General features: G+C 39.4%; 2 protein-coding genes across 3 annotated transcripts; both read left to right on the top strand.

The window, feature by feature from the left end:
- Nucleotides 1-2,086: 2,086 nt before the first annotated feature.
- LOC6585967 (nose resistant to fluoxetine protein 6) lies at nt 2,087-7,078 on the top strand. The gene is made up of 8 exons (XM_002011555.4): nt 2,087-2,386; nt 2,462-2,825; nt 2,890-2,951; nt 4,256-4,562; nt 4,645-4,861; nt 5,867-6,054; nt 6,123-6,594; nt 6,677-7,078. The coding sequence occupies exons 1-8, from the start codon at nt 2,116-2,118 to the stop codon at nt 6,899-6,901; spliced, it is 2,106 nt and encodes a 701-aa protein (XP_002011591.1). The 5' UTR covers nt 2,087-2,115; the 3' UTR covers nt 6,902-7,078.
- Nucleotides 7,079-10,067: 2,989 nt separating this feature from the next.
- On the top strand, nt 10,068-11,973 carry LOC6585966 (predicted GPI-anchored protein 58). Of its 2 annotated transcripts, none has more exons than XM_032733128.2 (2): nt 10,068-11,164; nt 11,226-11,973. In XM_032733128.2, exons 1-2 carry the CDS (start codon nt 10,471-10,473, stop codon nt 11,681-11,683), a joined length of 1,152 nt encoding a protein of 383 aa, XP_032589019.1. In that variant the 5' UTR covers nt 10,068-10,470; the 3' UTR covers nt 11,684-11,973. The 2 variants fall into 2 exon arrangements, with proteins under 2 accessions (XP_032589019.1, XP_032589020.1); XM_032733129.2 differs by having other exon boundaries at nt 10,071-11,147; nt 11,226-11,338.
- Nucleotides 11,974-15,871: the final 3,898 nt, after the last annotated feature.

Here is a 15,871-nt window from a genome sequence, read left to right as displayed (position 1 = left end):
GTTACCAACTGTAGAATACTCATTCATATCCCATCAGCTATTTAGTAGCTATGCATAACTATACCCTAAATTAACATTTGAACAACTTGTTCAGGGTATAAAAAACTAATGCAATATAAATAATTAATAAGTACGAATTTCCTGTACAATAAACTCAACTGAGTTTATAAGCCTAGGAATTATTTCAATGAGTATGCATTTCACCCTCACCATAAAAAAAATGTACAAAATTTTTATAATATATAAATTCTTTTTATAGTTTTTATAGTGTTTTGAAAAAGAGTTGTTAATGGAAATGTTGGTCGTATACATAGCTTTATAGCTTTTTGATATATTTTAAAAAAGTAGTTTAAGATCTGTTGAACAAATTTGCATTTATCATTTATCTCGGCATGGACGTAAACGTGCTTCATTCGTATGGAAAAGCGAAATTGAAATCACTTTCGCCTGCCTTACGCACTATAACTAAATCTCAATTATCAGCGTGACATAGGCTATGGCCACAAATAGTAATTAGCTCTGACGTAGCGCTACGTAATTATATAAACAACTCGTTCAATAAGTTGTTCAACCATTCAGTCAATTACGTAGCAGGGCTTGTTGGGCCGAGTTGAATGAACTTTGTTAACTAGTTTTCGCACGAGTCTCTGCGAATATATCACAAACATCATCATCATTATCATCGTCAACATCGTCATCATTATCACTATCATTACCGCCACCAACATCTATTGTCAACTGTTACGTAATTTCACGAGTGAAAAGCTTTCAAAGCTTTGTGCTTTTCTCTCTCGTAGCGCAGCTAAGCCATAAGCTCATTTTTGCAATACAATTTACAGTTATGAATGCCGTCAAGGTCGCTGCTGTCGAATGATCCATAGTACGAGCGCCGTACAACGCCATTCGCCAACCCGCGCCTTTCCTTGCCAACTTTGAACGTAGTTCCGTATTTCTTCGACGTACACTTTTGAGCTTTATTTTACTTTTACAATTGTTTACTTATCGGTTATTGCTCTTTTTTGTTTTCTGCATTTAATTTATGTGTTATGAGCCTGTATATCAAATTGGATATATGTATATGTTAGCTCAAAGATCGATTTTAATCGATATTATGTATTTTTGTGTATTGTCGATATTTATTGCATTGTCCTTTTTTCGGAGCTCTTTGGAAACACAATTGTGTACAAACTTCTAAGCAGTTGATCGATTAATGGATCAAAATATCGATAATCTTATATGTGCTTTGATTTTTTCGTTCAGCTTCATACAAATATTTATCGATTTGTATGCAATATTATATTATTATATGCTACCAGAAGTCCAGAGTTATAGTCTAGCTATAATTATGAGTAGCATATGTATATCGATTGTACGGAAATTAAACTAGATATTTTTATGAGGTAATATAACACGTAAGATGTATCGATATGTTATCGTTTTTGAAATAGCTACTACAATTTTAGTATATCAATTAGTTCAAAATCCTTGCCTTGTTTTATCTATTGTTACATAAGCTCTTCCAAAACCAATTCGATCTGAAATATCGAAAGAGTCTAGAGTCTTATAGGGCATCAAAGGGAAATTTTCATATAATCTGATGACGAAAGGGCTGGTTCAAGCAGATGTGGATAGCAATAGATGCTAAATTATGGGATATTCGATAATTGTCGTGTAGGAATTTGCTTAGAATTCATTAGAATGTGTGACACGGGCAAATTGCTTAGATAAATCTCATTATATTCTGTGCATATATAGTATATCTATGTATATGATAGTGTGTACACAAATAGCTGTGCGGCTGATCATGAGTGCAATACTTGTGCTTTGGCTGCGATTCTAACTATCGGTCAATGCACCTCGTTGGGGTAGGGGCGGCTGACGATGGGGAAAAAGCTCTTGGCTTTCAGCTTGTAGTGCCTGCAGTGCGAGTGTCTTAGATAAACAGGGTTACAGGGAGGCACAGGGGGGGGTGGCTATCAAGAGCGTGCGATTAGAAAACACAAAAATATCAGAGGTAGTTAAATAAAACAACAACAACATAAATACCGCAAATGCTGAACCGTGTTACGGCCGTATAAATATGAATCGCATCGCCGTCAACAATCACAATTGGCCATGGCATTAGAAAAAGTTCGGTTGATCGGTTCAGGGCTACGTCTAGGCGCCGTTCAAGGTTTGCTAATCGTCAGCCTGGCGCTGGCATTGGGCCCGCAGGAGGTGGCGGGCGCCTACAGTCAGCAGGAGCTGCTCACCTGGCTGCAGCAGAGCAACCTTGGCTACCAGGTGCTGCAGCAGGCGAACAGCTCCAGCGACGAGCTGCTCTGCGCCACAGAGGTGGGCCTCCTGCTGCAGGCGGCCGAGCGGCGCGCTCTGCCAGCGTTGCAAGGTAAGCGAGAGGAGGTGAATCGATGCTCAGCTGGAGTTCTGCTTAGCCCTTAGCCTTACCCCTTCTCCCTTACAGTGCTCGATGCCTGGGGCAAGTTTCCGCACGGCCTGCTCTACGGCCATTTCAGTGATCTCGGCAACTACGAGTCCTGCCTCAGCCAGAGCCTGAGCAACTCGGCTGCGGCCCTAGCTCCGAGCAAATACTGCTTGGCCCACATCGCATTCGAGTCGCTCTTAGCCATGGACGAGGACACGGTGAGCATTAGCATTGGCACCTGCATTCCGGCTGCCTGCAGCGCCAATCAGCTCAATCGCTGGCTGAACAACTATCTGCAGCGCATCTTCGAGGATGCAGTGGCTCCCCAGCTGCAGTTGGCGCAGGAGTCCAATTGTGCCCTGGCCGCCAGAGAGCCTATGGCGGCACTTGATTGGTTCGCTATGTAAGTGGATCGATAGATAGATATATAGAATATATAATCTACTCCTCACTTAAATACTCCCCAGTGTGTTGCTCATCACTTTGGCCCTGTTCGTCGTGCTGTGCACGTTGTTGGACTACTTCAAAGGTGAGTGCCAGACTTGCGTAACTTACATAACCTCAATACTGATAAGGTCGATCCAGGCAAGGAGCAAATTGATGTATGTATGTATACAGATGTGTGTATATATACATATGTAATAGCTGATGGAACTGCCCATATATTCGCATGCCTCTAGTACTCATTCAGATTCTCTTTCCACTACTTTGTTTCAAGTTTCATTATATCCATTGATATAATCTAAGGGTATATTGCTTATATGTAAGTGTATGTAACTGGTAGCGGCAGACATGGCAGATATCATTAGCTATATATATAGAACTTTCTCAGATCGACCACCTTCTTTCCCCGATGACAAGCTCCCAGAGATTTCTCTGTCTCTTGCTATACCGTGCTCTTTTCTGATTATGTATCTTCTCCCAGAGATTTCTCTGTCTCTTGTCCTACCGTCCTCCTTTCTGAATATCTTCTCCCAGAGATTTCTCTGTCTCTTGTCCTACTGTGCTCCTTTCTGAATGTCTTCTTGTCGCTTCTGTCAACAAGGCACCATAAGCCCTTAATGCCATCTCACTCTCACTCAGTAGCACGCGGGACCAGAGTAGGCGGCATCTATCCGTCTCTCTCTTACACGGAGTGAGCATTTGACAATAGAAATAGCCAGAAATGAGAAATGTACAGAGAAACGAGTCAGCCTTGGAGCAGAGCTAGCCACGTCTTATTGTCTACCATAAATATACTATCTCCTTCTCTGTCCCTCTTTACAGCAGTTTCTTTCGCTAGCACTTTTTATTTAACTCTTCTTCTTTCTCTGATTGATTGAGAATGATTATTTCTATACGTCGTCCGTCTCTCTCTCTCTCTCTCTGTCTCTCTTTCTTTATCTTTCTATCCTTCATATTACCTCTCTCTCTCTTTCTTTATCTCTTTATCCTTCATATTTTCCCATATCGGGCTCTCTCTCTCTTTCTCTTTCTCTTTTTCTCTCTGTTTATCTCTAAGCAACTAAGCAACTCTGGGAATGTATGTAACCTCCATATATAACCTTCCATCCATTCCATTTCAAATTTGGAATCCGCCTTGTTAATTATTATATTAAAGCATAATGAATGATTCATTCCAAACCTATTCAAATTTGATGGATATAAGTAGTGGAAGATATTTTTTCCCAACCTCAGAGAATATTTTCTAGAGAACTCTTGACAAGTAAAGCCCAACTTATAGATTGTATAGCAAATATATATACCTAAAGCTGGTAAAGCTCTACTGCCATCTAGGTACATCATACCATCAGTAATATATTCTCATAAGACCTATCTATCTCTATCCCTTAGGACCCCAAAAACTGTTGGCTGCTTTTTCGTTGCGCCAGAATCTGCGACAGCTGTTGAAGATATCGAGGCCAAGCATTCATCTGATACCCTGCCTGCATGGCATACGCTGTCTGACCATCATCTGTATGATCTGGGGGCACGACTATATGTTCCTGCTGCTGGCGCCCAATGTGAACAGCTACGAGGTTATAGCCTGGGCGCAAACGCCATTCTCGATGATATTGCAGAGCGGCGCCATAGCCGTGGACACGTTCTTCTTGCTCAGCGGAATGCTGCTCGTGATGTCGACGCTGCGCGAGCTGGAACGGTGAGTTAGGGACAGCATCGACTGATTGACTCATTTGCCTCGACTTTATGGCTATATTTGCCTTCCGCTCTCGTTCGAGCAGCCGTTCGGGTCGCCTCAATGTGCCGCTCATGTACCTGCATCGCATCGTGCGCCTCACACCTGTGCTGGCCATCGCTGTGCTCTTCCTGATGACGCTGTTCCCTCGCCTGGACAGCGGGCCGCTCTGGCAGCAGTTCACCAGCCCCTCGCAGCTGTGCTACGATACCTGGTGGGCGACGCTGCTCTACGTCCAGAATTATGCTGCAGCGGGTCGCATGGCAAGTAGACTCAAATTTTAATGGATTTTCGTCAATCCAAAGTTTTTCGGATTAATACCTAATATCTCCATCTCCATTAAAACATCTGATCCGAAGGAGTTTTCGACTCGCTTCTGAAATACATCTTTAACTATAGATCGACAACTAACACTCAATCTGCGTGTATAGCATTCAGTCAGTCAATCATTAGCTGTGCTCAATCAGGCTCAATCTTATAAATAACGTCCTTAATATTTATTAGTATTTTTGTTTGCCTAAACTATGCACCATCCGCAGCTCTATATATGTATTAGTCAGTGAGTCGATTGATTGACAGACATTAGACAATAAATCAAAATTATATATGTAGATAGTTAATCAAACAGTTGATTGATTTTATTTTGATCAGGTGATTGATCGATCAATCAATCAAAATGATGGCCATAGCCTTGCATAAATAGTTTTCGTCTTGCTTTCGTTCGCAGCCGAGTCAATCAATCAATCAGTCAATCAATCAAAATTATATATGTATATAGGTAGTTAAACATTTGATTGCTCTTCTTTTTTTCTATAAAACCTTTGTAGTCCTCTTTCTTGGTAGTAGATATTGATCAGGTGATTGATCGATCAGTCAATCAGTAAGTCTTTTAATCAATCAAAATGATGGCCATAGCTTTACATAAATAGTTTTCGTCTTACTTCCGTTCGCAACTGTAGATATTAGTCAATGAGTTACTCAATCAATCAGTCAATCAATCAAAATTATATATGTATATAGGTAGTTAAACAGTTGATTGGTTTTCTTTTCTATAATATATGTGATTTTCTGCCTTCTTGGTAGTAGATATTGATCAGATGATTGATCAATCAGTCAATCAACAAGTCACTTAATCAACAGAAATGATTGACATAGCCTTAATTACTTTTTCGCTTCACTGGAAAATCTTACATGTTATGCTTTCATCTATCCATATTAGTCAATCAATCAATCAATCAAGCTAACAGTTGCTTTGGCTGTCCCTGCAGTGTCTGGGTCACGCCTGGTATCTGGCCGTGGACATGCAGCTGTTCCTGCTCTCCCCCCTGCTCCTCTGGCCCCTCTATCGCTGGCGTCGTCGAGCTGTGGCTGGAATCGTCCTGCTGACTGCGCTGCTCTTCGGCTGCGTCTTCAGCATCATAATGCTGAACAAGCTGACCGTCTTCGATCGCAAGGGGTGAGTGAATCGCCTGGCCAAAGTCCAGAGCAGCAATGTCAATTGATCAAGCGCTTTTGCCTGGACAGCAATTTGGGCGCCGACAGCATGGAGATGCGCATGATCTACTATACGACCCATGCGCGTGCCATGCCCTGGCTGATCGGGCTGCTCTTTGGCTGCTTTCTGCACGGCGAGCAGGGCCGCCGGCGCCGCATCCCCGCGTGGCTGATGCTGTTGCTCTGGCTGCTGGCGCTGCTCTTCATTGCGACGTCGATCTGGAGCGTCTATCCCTACACTCGGCCAGGCGCCGCAGAGATCTCGCCCCTGGCTGGCGCATTCTATGTGTGCTGCAGTCGCATCGCTTGGCCCCTGGCCATTTGTTGGCTCATCTGGGCCTGCCAGAGCGGCCGTGGCGGCCTGGTCAACACCCTGCTCAGCTGGTCATTCTGGCAGCCGGTGTCGAAGCTCTCCTACTGCCTCTACATCTGGCATCTGCTGATCGAGATGGCCAACATGGGGCGCATCAAGAGCAGTCAACATTTCTCCAACTATGATGCAGTGAGTGTTTGCCTGGGACTAATCACATCACACTCACCCACACTCTCCCTCTCTCTCTCTCACTCTCCCTCTCTCTCGGTAGATTCTGCACTTTTGGTCAGACTTTGGCATTACGTTGCTCGTCTCTCTGCTCATGTATCTTTGCGTGGAGGCGCCGTTTGTTCAAGTGGAGCTGCACTTCATACGTACGCTACGTTCACGTACCACGCCCACAGCGCCAAAGCCCCATACGGTGACGCCCACCGTCTCACTGGCCGTCATCGCAGCGCCCACGAGCATCTCACAGCAAAATCTAGTCGAGGCTTAGGCCAAACGACGCTCAAATCGGAGCAAATCTTTATGATATTTTCATTGCTCTTGCATATGTCTATGTATATATATATATATATATGTATATATCTATACATATAGATATTCATAAGGTATGCGTGTATATAGAGTTTTATGTTTGGTAATAAACTGTTTTAATGTGTCTCATTTCAAATCTTTATCTGAGGCAACTGCCATAACTAGTTCCAATCTGCAATTGCAATGAGCTTTGTTTGCCTTGCCATATACCCTGTTTTCAATTGACGGCAGAGCATATTAGTTTGGTGGTTTGGTATGTTGGTTTTATATCTATGTATAATTTATCTTGATATATGAGCTTCGATAATCGACAATTAATACTATAAAGTGGATTTACGCCTACTAGAGGCGTGGCAAAATCTGTCAAGGTAGAACACAGTTTTATACTCATGTCTGCTTGGATAAGCTGCAAATCGATTTTAAATCGAAATTTATTGGCAGGTGATTTGTAGAATCTATATATGATCTAGCTAGAAATACAGATCTAGCTAGAAATTAATGAAGCTGTTCATTAGGGCTTGACAGGTATCAAACATTAACATTATTTTAATAGGCGCAGTTGTTTTTGGAGTATGGGCAACTATTACTCACTCTTACCCTGATAAGGTATTTCATAGGGTATTTCACAAGGCATTTCATAGCGTATTTCATAGGATATTTGAAATCATAGACTGTTTTAAATGGTACTTATTATAGTATTTTTTAGAGTATCTCATAGACTGTTTCATATGGTATTTCTATAGAATATTTCTTAGAGTATTTCTTAGGATATTTCATGGGGTATTTCATAGTCAAGTCAATTTTGCTTTGATTTTATCTCTTCTACGAATAGTATGCTTTGCTAAGGATACTTCACAATTGATTACAGCTTCTGGTTCTGTCAAAGCCTTTACAAAATTTGTTTACCACCTTTAGTTAGGGTATTTCAAAGCAAGCGTACATTACATTATTTTTTTTTTTTTTTTTTTTTTACGAGAGAATCCTTTGTTTTCTTTGTACATAGTTTTTTGTCTGACTTCTGCCTAGGCTAATTTAGGAATATCTATATCTATGATATTATATATATTCATAGTGAGGGTATTTCATAGCTTAGCGAACCTTTTGCTTTCGTTGGAATATCTCATAATGAATCAAATTTCGACTTCGGCCAAAGCATGGCTAAAAGTTATTACATATGTTTTAGCTTAGGGTATTTCATAGTCGAGCACATTTTCTGTCTGCCTGCCGGAGTCTCTTAGTCATTTGTCAAGCGTAAGCCTGTAGGTTGTTGAACGCATTGCGACGCTAAGCATCTTAAGCCTCAGGTCTGAGCTGAAATCTGGAGTCTGAAGTCTATTAGCGATTCGCACGCAACGCTTGACGAATTTTCAATTTCCACGAGGAAAATGGAAAATTAATGAATCGAAAAGAAAAGTAAAGCAGCGAACAAATATCTGTGGCAAACGGGCTGTACATATGGCTGACAGACCAGCTTAACTCTCCATTTCATTTCAGTTTTCCCCCATTTTTTCCCCATTTTTCCACCACTTCTGCTCGACTTTCGATGCAATTTTCAGCTTATGCAAGCATTTTGCCCCAAAAGTTGTTCCTCATGCACATTCAATTTAAATTGGATTTAGTTATATATCCATTATATATAACATATATCTCTATCTATATATATATCTATAGTATATATGTATAGCTCTTTGAATGTGTACAAATTATCACTGGTTGCCTTTCAATCAAATTAATTTCGACTTGGAAATCAAATTCGAATTCAGCTGTGAAAACAAACAAGATCTTTCTGACACTATTATCTGTATATATGTATGTATCTTATATGTAGAGGTATATATACACATATCTCGGTTCGATTCTAGTGCACCTAACTAAAAGTAAAGGCCTTTAATTGCTAAGCAAATGCATAAACATAACCTGTACGTATAAGCGTATGCGACTGCACGAATACCCTGGAAATACAAATTACTATCTATGATAATATGTATATAAAAAAGTGTACTTTGTATTTAGGTATAAGCGAATAACTCCGAGTCGATTTTGACATATTTTTTATATTACAAACATATATCAACATTCTATATATTATATATACCTCATCTATTTCACATTCACACTCTTTGGTCTGTCATGCCACTTGTCACACGCATTTCACAGGGTATCTAAATTATAACTAAGTGCAACAAGTTGGCTTTAAAAAAAGTCATAATAGCTTCAAGTAAATTTGATGCATATGTATCACTATAATCAGTGTGCGCACCGTGGTACCAAGTCCATTGAAATGGAATGGAAATAGATTTGGATAAGATTTAGATCAGACAGCATTGAGAGAGAAAGAGAGAGATGGAGAGCTTCAGAAATTACGATAGATAGAGTTAGATAGTCTGAGGAAGAAAGAGAGAGAACATACATAGAGAGTTGAGCGAGAGTGGAGGTTGAGTGAGAGAGAGTTAGCGGAAATGTTGGAGATGCGGAACAGAACAGGAAAGAGAGACTTTATTGAGGGAACACAGACTGAAAAGGAGATAAATAGAGAAGTATAAGGCAAGAGAGGCAGAGAGCCAGGATAGAGAAATTTGAGTAAAATAATAAAGAAAGATATAATCAGGGCGAGAATCAAATTGGGATATGGAGAGAGAAATAGATAGAGAGAGAGAGATGTAGTGAAAGATAGAGAGAGAGGGAGTGTATGAGAGAGAAACAGTAAGAGAGAGAGAAAAGGGGAATCTGTGAGAGAGAGACAGTGAGAGAGAGTTAGAAAGAGGGTGACTGAGAGAGAGCGATATAAAACCAGAACAGGACAGATGTAACATCCAGAGATTGATATAGTGAGAGAGAGAGTGGAAGTTAAAGTCAGAGAGAAAGAGAGAGAGAGAGATAGGCACATATGCACAGAGGCCCAGGTAACTACAATAAGGAGAGAGATAGAAATAGAGATATGGAGAAAGATCGAGAGATCGAGATAGAGAGAGAAACCCAGAAAAAGATAAATTTAACATCCAGAGATAAAAACAGAGGGAGAGAGCGTGCGAGAGAGAGAGAGAGATAGGCACATAGGCCCAGAGACCCAGGGTAACTTCCATTCGATCACTTCCTACAATTTATCTCTCCCCGATTACCGTTAGCAATGGGCACTGTGTGTCCCACTGTGCTGAGCTTTGGTGGGGTCGCAGCTAGAGGCTTGCGCACGAATTATTCGAGTGCCACAAAAAAGTAGTGCAAAAGTAATTGTAGCCACGCACAGAACCCGTTGACAGAGAGCTCGCTGGCCTGGCCTGGCCTGGCTGGCTGGCCTGGCTGACTGAGAGGCTGTCTGAGAGGCTGTCTGAGAGGCTGTCTGGCTGGCTGTTGAACCCGTCTAACTCGTTGGCTTTTTGGCCACTTAATCCGCAACGCCCAGGCGCGAGTCAAGACAGCCAGCGGGCAGCTCGCCAGTTCTGATTGGAACGCCACACAGCGCGGTTTAGCGAGCGCAGCCAGCGATAGACTCCATCGACTAGAGACTCCACGAACGCATTGTTGGCCAGGATGCAGTGCAGCTATTGTGTAATGCTGCTCGCCCTGCTGGCCGTCTGTCCGAGCAGCTGCCAAGAGGACGCCAGGACCAAGCGCGGCACCATCACCCTCGACTTTGGCCTCCTGCTGCGCAATCTGCTGCAGAAGAGCGCCGATCTGTCCAGCGTCAAGGCGAACATTACTCGCAATATAGTCAATGCCAAGACGACTCGACGACCCGCCATGATGCGAACCACAACGACGGCGGCGCCACCAGCTCCACCGACACCACCACCACCGCCGCCGCCGCCACCGCCGCCACCGCGACGCAGACCGCATCCTTTCTTCCCGGGGCCTGGCTGGTGGCCACGCCCCTATGACTACGATTACGACTATGGCGATGCACCCGCACCAGCCCCACCACCAGCACCCACCACAGCAGCGCCAGCACCAGCACCACCACCAACAACAGCAGCACCACCACCACCACCGCCGCCTCCGAGACGCGTGCGTCCTTCGCCGCGTCCTGTGGGCAACTTTTACTATGACTACGATTACGACTATGGAGCGCAGTTTCCACGTCTGGTTACACGCGCACGACCACGCCCACAGCCGCAGCCAGCACCAGCAGCACCAGCAGCACCAGCAGCACCGCCCGCACCAGCGGCGCGCCGTCCGCCCGCTCAGTTGGCGGATCAGTTGATCTATCAGTATGCACAACCCGCTGGTAAAATACGCAAACTTTTAACTAATTGCCGTACAATTGGATTCTCTCCAACACTTTGCAGATATCTACTCTAAGCCCAGTTTCATCGAGGGCAACGCTGCGGCTGCGGCAGAGGCAGAGGCAGAGGCAGAGGCAGAGGCAGAGGAGGGAGCAAAGCCAGAGACAGGCGCAGGAGCAGCGACTGATGATGGCGACGTGCGCAGCGATGGTGCCGCAGCGGCAGAGCAAGATATTGATGACACGGCGCAGCCTGGCAACTCCAATCCAGATCCGAATCCGAATCCCAATCCCAATCCGAGGCCCAATCCTTCCAATCCCTTTGCCTACCTGGAGCAGCCCAACAATTTCAAACCGAATCCCAACGCATTTCTGGTCAACTATCCAGACGATGATACACTGAGCCAGCGTCACAGCTTCAATCTGAAGCCATTCGGTTCGCTCAATCTGGATCTCAATCAGCAGTCAATCAACAGCTATACATCGCCAGGGTTGCCGCACTCCAGTTACTACTTAAAGTAAGAGCTCTGCGCGAGCTCTTACTATTTTTTTTTTGTTTTTGTTTTTTTTTCTCGATTTTCTACTCTTTTATCTCGGCTTTTGTAAATACAATTAGCATTAAAATATATGTGTCGTAGTTTCTAAATTATATCAATGTTTTCCTCTCGCTTTTGGGTCACGTGGTCGGCATTCGAATGAGCAAATTTGTAGCTTTTATTCAGGATATTGGAATGAAACGTTCTCCATGGTTAGATTTTCTTGATCTGATCCTACAAAAGATATGGTCACTCTATTTTATATATATTATTTTAAATTTTATTCAGGATCAGGGATCCGTTTTATTCGATTTGCACAGAAATTCAAGCTATCGAGAATTGAGAACGAATTTCTTACAAGGGGATAAAAATCTTTACAATTTAACGCGATTTTCGATTTAGCGAGGTACGAATTATAGAGACTCGACTGTATTTTTTTTCTCGTTACTTTCTCCTGCTCTGCTCCCTAAAGATTCCTATATGGAAGTTCGAATAATTTAACTCTCGACTCTTATTGAGTTCATTCGCATATTTGTTGTATGAAGTGCTCTCCACGGTCATATGAAGTACTCTCCATGGTCACCTTATTTTTAATCTGGTCCCCCAATATTACTTTTCTCACCAAGCTTGGGCTTTAATGGTCGCTTGATTGGCAAACGAATTACTAAACTCAAAAACTCACCTATGAAATAATTCATTCGCATCATGTCTAATTCTTATCGTAATGGGATTCACTACTTCTAAGCAGCTCTACAATGTTCTCCATGTTCTCTTGAACCACATACTACTGCAGTCCGGCTACCTGCCATTCAGACCATGGTCAAACTATGGATAACAGCTGAAGCTAACGCCTTAGCAAAGTCTGGTTCCGTTAACTTTGTTTAATCACATCCTCCATGGTCATTTTAATGATATAGTTTCGAAATTGAACTTTTGTTGGTTGTGAAACCGGTTCAAATAGAAGCGAGACCCCAAGCAGACACCAGACAATCTCTTTTCCATACATCCGTATGTCCTCCACGGTCACTTGTACATATATACATGCATATATAATAAAAGATAAGTTGATATTAGTGAAATGACCGAAATTAGTTCTTAAGCCAAACAGCATTTAGTAGGTGCTCCACGGTCACCTTAAGATAACTCCCATTCTAGATGATAAAAACTGAATGAAAATACAATTCAATCAATATTTTGAATATCCTAACAATTTTTATTTATTTTTTTTCCATTTTTTTATATAATATTTTCATGAAATATCATTTAATAAGATATTAACACATAAATCAAATTAAGAGTAGTATTTGAATAAAAAATTTATTTCATTATATTAATTTAACATCTTGTAGTTTTGTTTTTGTTTTTGTGGTTTATTCTGTTATCGATCCATTGAAATATATATAAATATACATATACATGCATATATATATTGTATATACATATACAATATATATATGTATATTATGTATAATAGCTTTTTCTGTAAATTCTCTTTTACTTTTACTGTTTCTTTCTTCTTTTTTTTTTTGGGTTTCTTTAGGTTTTTTTTTAAATGAGTTGAGAATATATTTCTTAAAATTTTGATGCTTTATTAGCTAAAGTTGTAAAGTTGCTAAGTATGTATATATACATAAAAATAATTCAAACTGTATGTATGTATGTATATATATACATATACATATATATATATATATATATATATATATATATATATATGTATATATTTTATATATATGCAAGTATAATGTATAATGTATGTATGTATATCGTTTTTAAATGCTATAAATATATTTACAATAATCATAATACATATTTATATGTATGCATATATGTATGTATGTATGTTTGTGTGTATGCATGTATGTATGTATGTTTATGTGTATGCATGTGTATGTATATAATATATTCAACTAAATCATATGCAGAAATTCAGTCTTATTAAATAAATAAAAACTTAGGTACATCATACTCGTTTTTAAGTGTATCTGTGTCCGTCTCTATGTGTGTATGTATGTGTGTGTGTGTGTTTGGAAATGGAAACAATCATTGAACCAATCAATCAAACTCATCAAATCAATATTTGTATTCTATTCTGTTGCATTTGTTACTTGGCTTCGTCTTGAGCTCTTTAGTTAACGTTCAATAAACAATCAATCATTAATTAGTCATTAATCAATCACCAATTAATCTACAATCAATAATCAATCAATCACTCAACCAATCATCAATCAATCAACAATTAATTATCATCAATCAGTCGTTAATTAATCTTCAATCAGTCATTAGTCAATCATCGATTGATCATCAATCAATTAATAAGTCGTCGTCAATCAATCAAAAACTAATCACCAATCAATCATTAATTAATCATCACTCAATCAACGATCAATCATGAATCAAACATAAATCAATCAGTCGTTAATCAATGATCAATCACTCAATCATGAATTGGCCTATGCCTCTTCATTGATTGCATCAATTAATCTATTGATCAACTATTCAACTATTTTCTCTATAATTCATGCAAATGTGACTCATTCTAGATTTAACTATCGCTTGTTCAGTAGCACCCAAATCAATCAATCAATCAATCAATCAATCGATCAATCAATCGCTCCCTTATATCTGTCATTTAGCTTAAAGTCTCTTGCTTGCTCAGTAGTAGTACCCAAATCAATCAATCAATCAGATGTGACCCAATCTATTTCATCTATTGCTTGCTATTTGGTGACTTCCTCTTTTCCCTTTTAAGTAGATTGAATTAAATGAACTAGTTCATGGAGTGATTGTAAAGTTTATTGAAGAAATGTTCCCGTTTTCATATTGTTCAATCAATATTTTTGACTGTTGTCAATCTATATATAGATATAGTTATATAAATATATTGTTTGTTTAAAAAAAATAGTAAATTAAAGTAATTTAAAAAAATGCATATGTTTATTAACGGAAGCAAGTTCTTGTATATATATATAATATATATATATACAAAAGAATGAATTGTAACTGTGGAAAATCGATGATAATCTCTATTAATATTCAATATTTCGTAATTGTTCAGTTGCATATGTATAATAACAGTTATAAACATTTTCTTTAGGTGGTATCAGAAGAACCAAATGGTGGAAGGAACAAACTTCTCGAAGAGCTCGTTTGTAGTTGGTATATTTTTTTGTCATATCATTTAGTTGTTAGTATTTTACAGTTAGTATTTATTATTTATTCAGTTGGGCTGTTTTGTTGTCTAGAGTTACTAGATACCTTGTACATGTGATCTGTCTGGCGGAAAAACTTCTTTTTTCAATTTCGTGTGTCTTAGGATATGTTATTTATTATTTTGGTAGTATTGTTTCATAAAAATATATATAGTATATATAAGTTGTTTGTTGTTGTGTATGTACAAGCAATTTATTAAAAAAAAAAAAATACAACAAAAATACTAAATAAATTATAAGCTAACAAAAATGACTATAAGACTCTCAACAGTTTGGTCCTAAAACCCACTCCAAATTTAAGGAATGTGCCAAATAGATTCAGAATATTATCTGAAATTTTAGGAATATATTTTAGTATTTTCGATTTAGTAGAATTAGTATTTGTTTTTTTCTTAGATGCGTGCATTTGGCACTTAAATTGAATTGAGTTGTACGCAATACAAAAAGGGGCAAGAAATCGAAATAATATTAGATTATATAATACTAGGATACAAATATATATATATATATTGGGTATTATCTATGTACATTTAGATCAATGAAGGATTTGTAAATTTTTTTTTTTTTAGTTTTTTGTTTGTTTTGGTTTTAAGTATGTTTTACTTAGCATTTGATTTAGCTTTATAAGAATACATAGGAATAATAATAATGATAATAATGGCATATATAATATAAGTCGAAATACAAGTGCTTTAGATGCTGGGTATTTTTTGGGGGCCAAACAACTTTTCCTCTTGGAATATACATATGTAATATACGTAACGCGTCTTAAACTTAAGCTTAAGTGTAATAGATTTTAATTATATATACGGGTATGTACATATATATATATATAATCTTGTAGTATTTGTTCGGTTCGATATCTTTGGTATTTGTTTAGTATTTGTTTATCGCTTGCTAGTATTTGGTTGGTTAGTTGTACCTTGCTTGGGGATAGTTCATATATACTTTTCATTTAGATC

This window comes from Drosophila mojavensis, unplaced genomic scaffold (genome assembly GCF_018153725.1).
Source record: "Drosophila mojavensis isolate 15081-1352.22 unplaced genomic scaffold, ASM1815372v1 contig_136, whole genome shotgun sequence".
In the NCBI taxonomy this organism is placed as follows: domain Eukaryota; kingdom Metazoa; phylum Arthropoda; class Insecta; order Diptera; family Drosophilidae; genus Drosophila; species Drosophila mojavensis.
The sequence above is the reverse complement of the archived record's forward strand: the minus strand, read 5'-3'. Positions and strand labels throughout refer to the sequence as shown.

Coding starts and splice junctions, on each gene's coding strand:
- LOC6585966 (XM_032733128.2), top strand. CDS start 10,471: ATGCAGTGCAGCTATTGTGTAATGCTGCTCGCCCTGCTGGCCGTCTGT. Junction 11,165..11,225: donor TCAGTATGCACAACCCGCTG/GTAAAATACGCA, acceptor AACACTTTGCAG/ATATCTACTCTAAGCCCAGT.
- LOC6585967 (XM_002011555.4), top strand. CDS start 2,116: ATGGCATTAGAAAAAGTTCGGTTGATCGGTTCAGGGCTACGTCTAGGC. Junction 2,387..2,461: donor CGCTCTGCCAGCGTTGCAAG/GTAAGCGAGAGG, acceptor TCTCCCTTACAG/TGCTCGATGCCTGGGGCAAG. Junction 2,826..2,889: donor GCACTTGATTGGTTCGCTAT/GTAAGTGGATCG, acceptor AATACTCCCCAG/TGTGTTGCTCATCACTTTGG.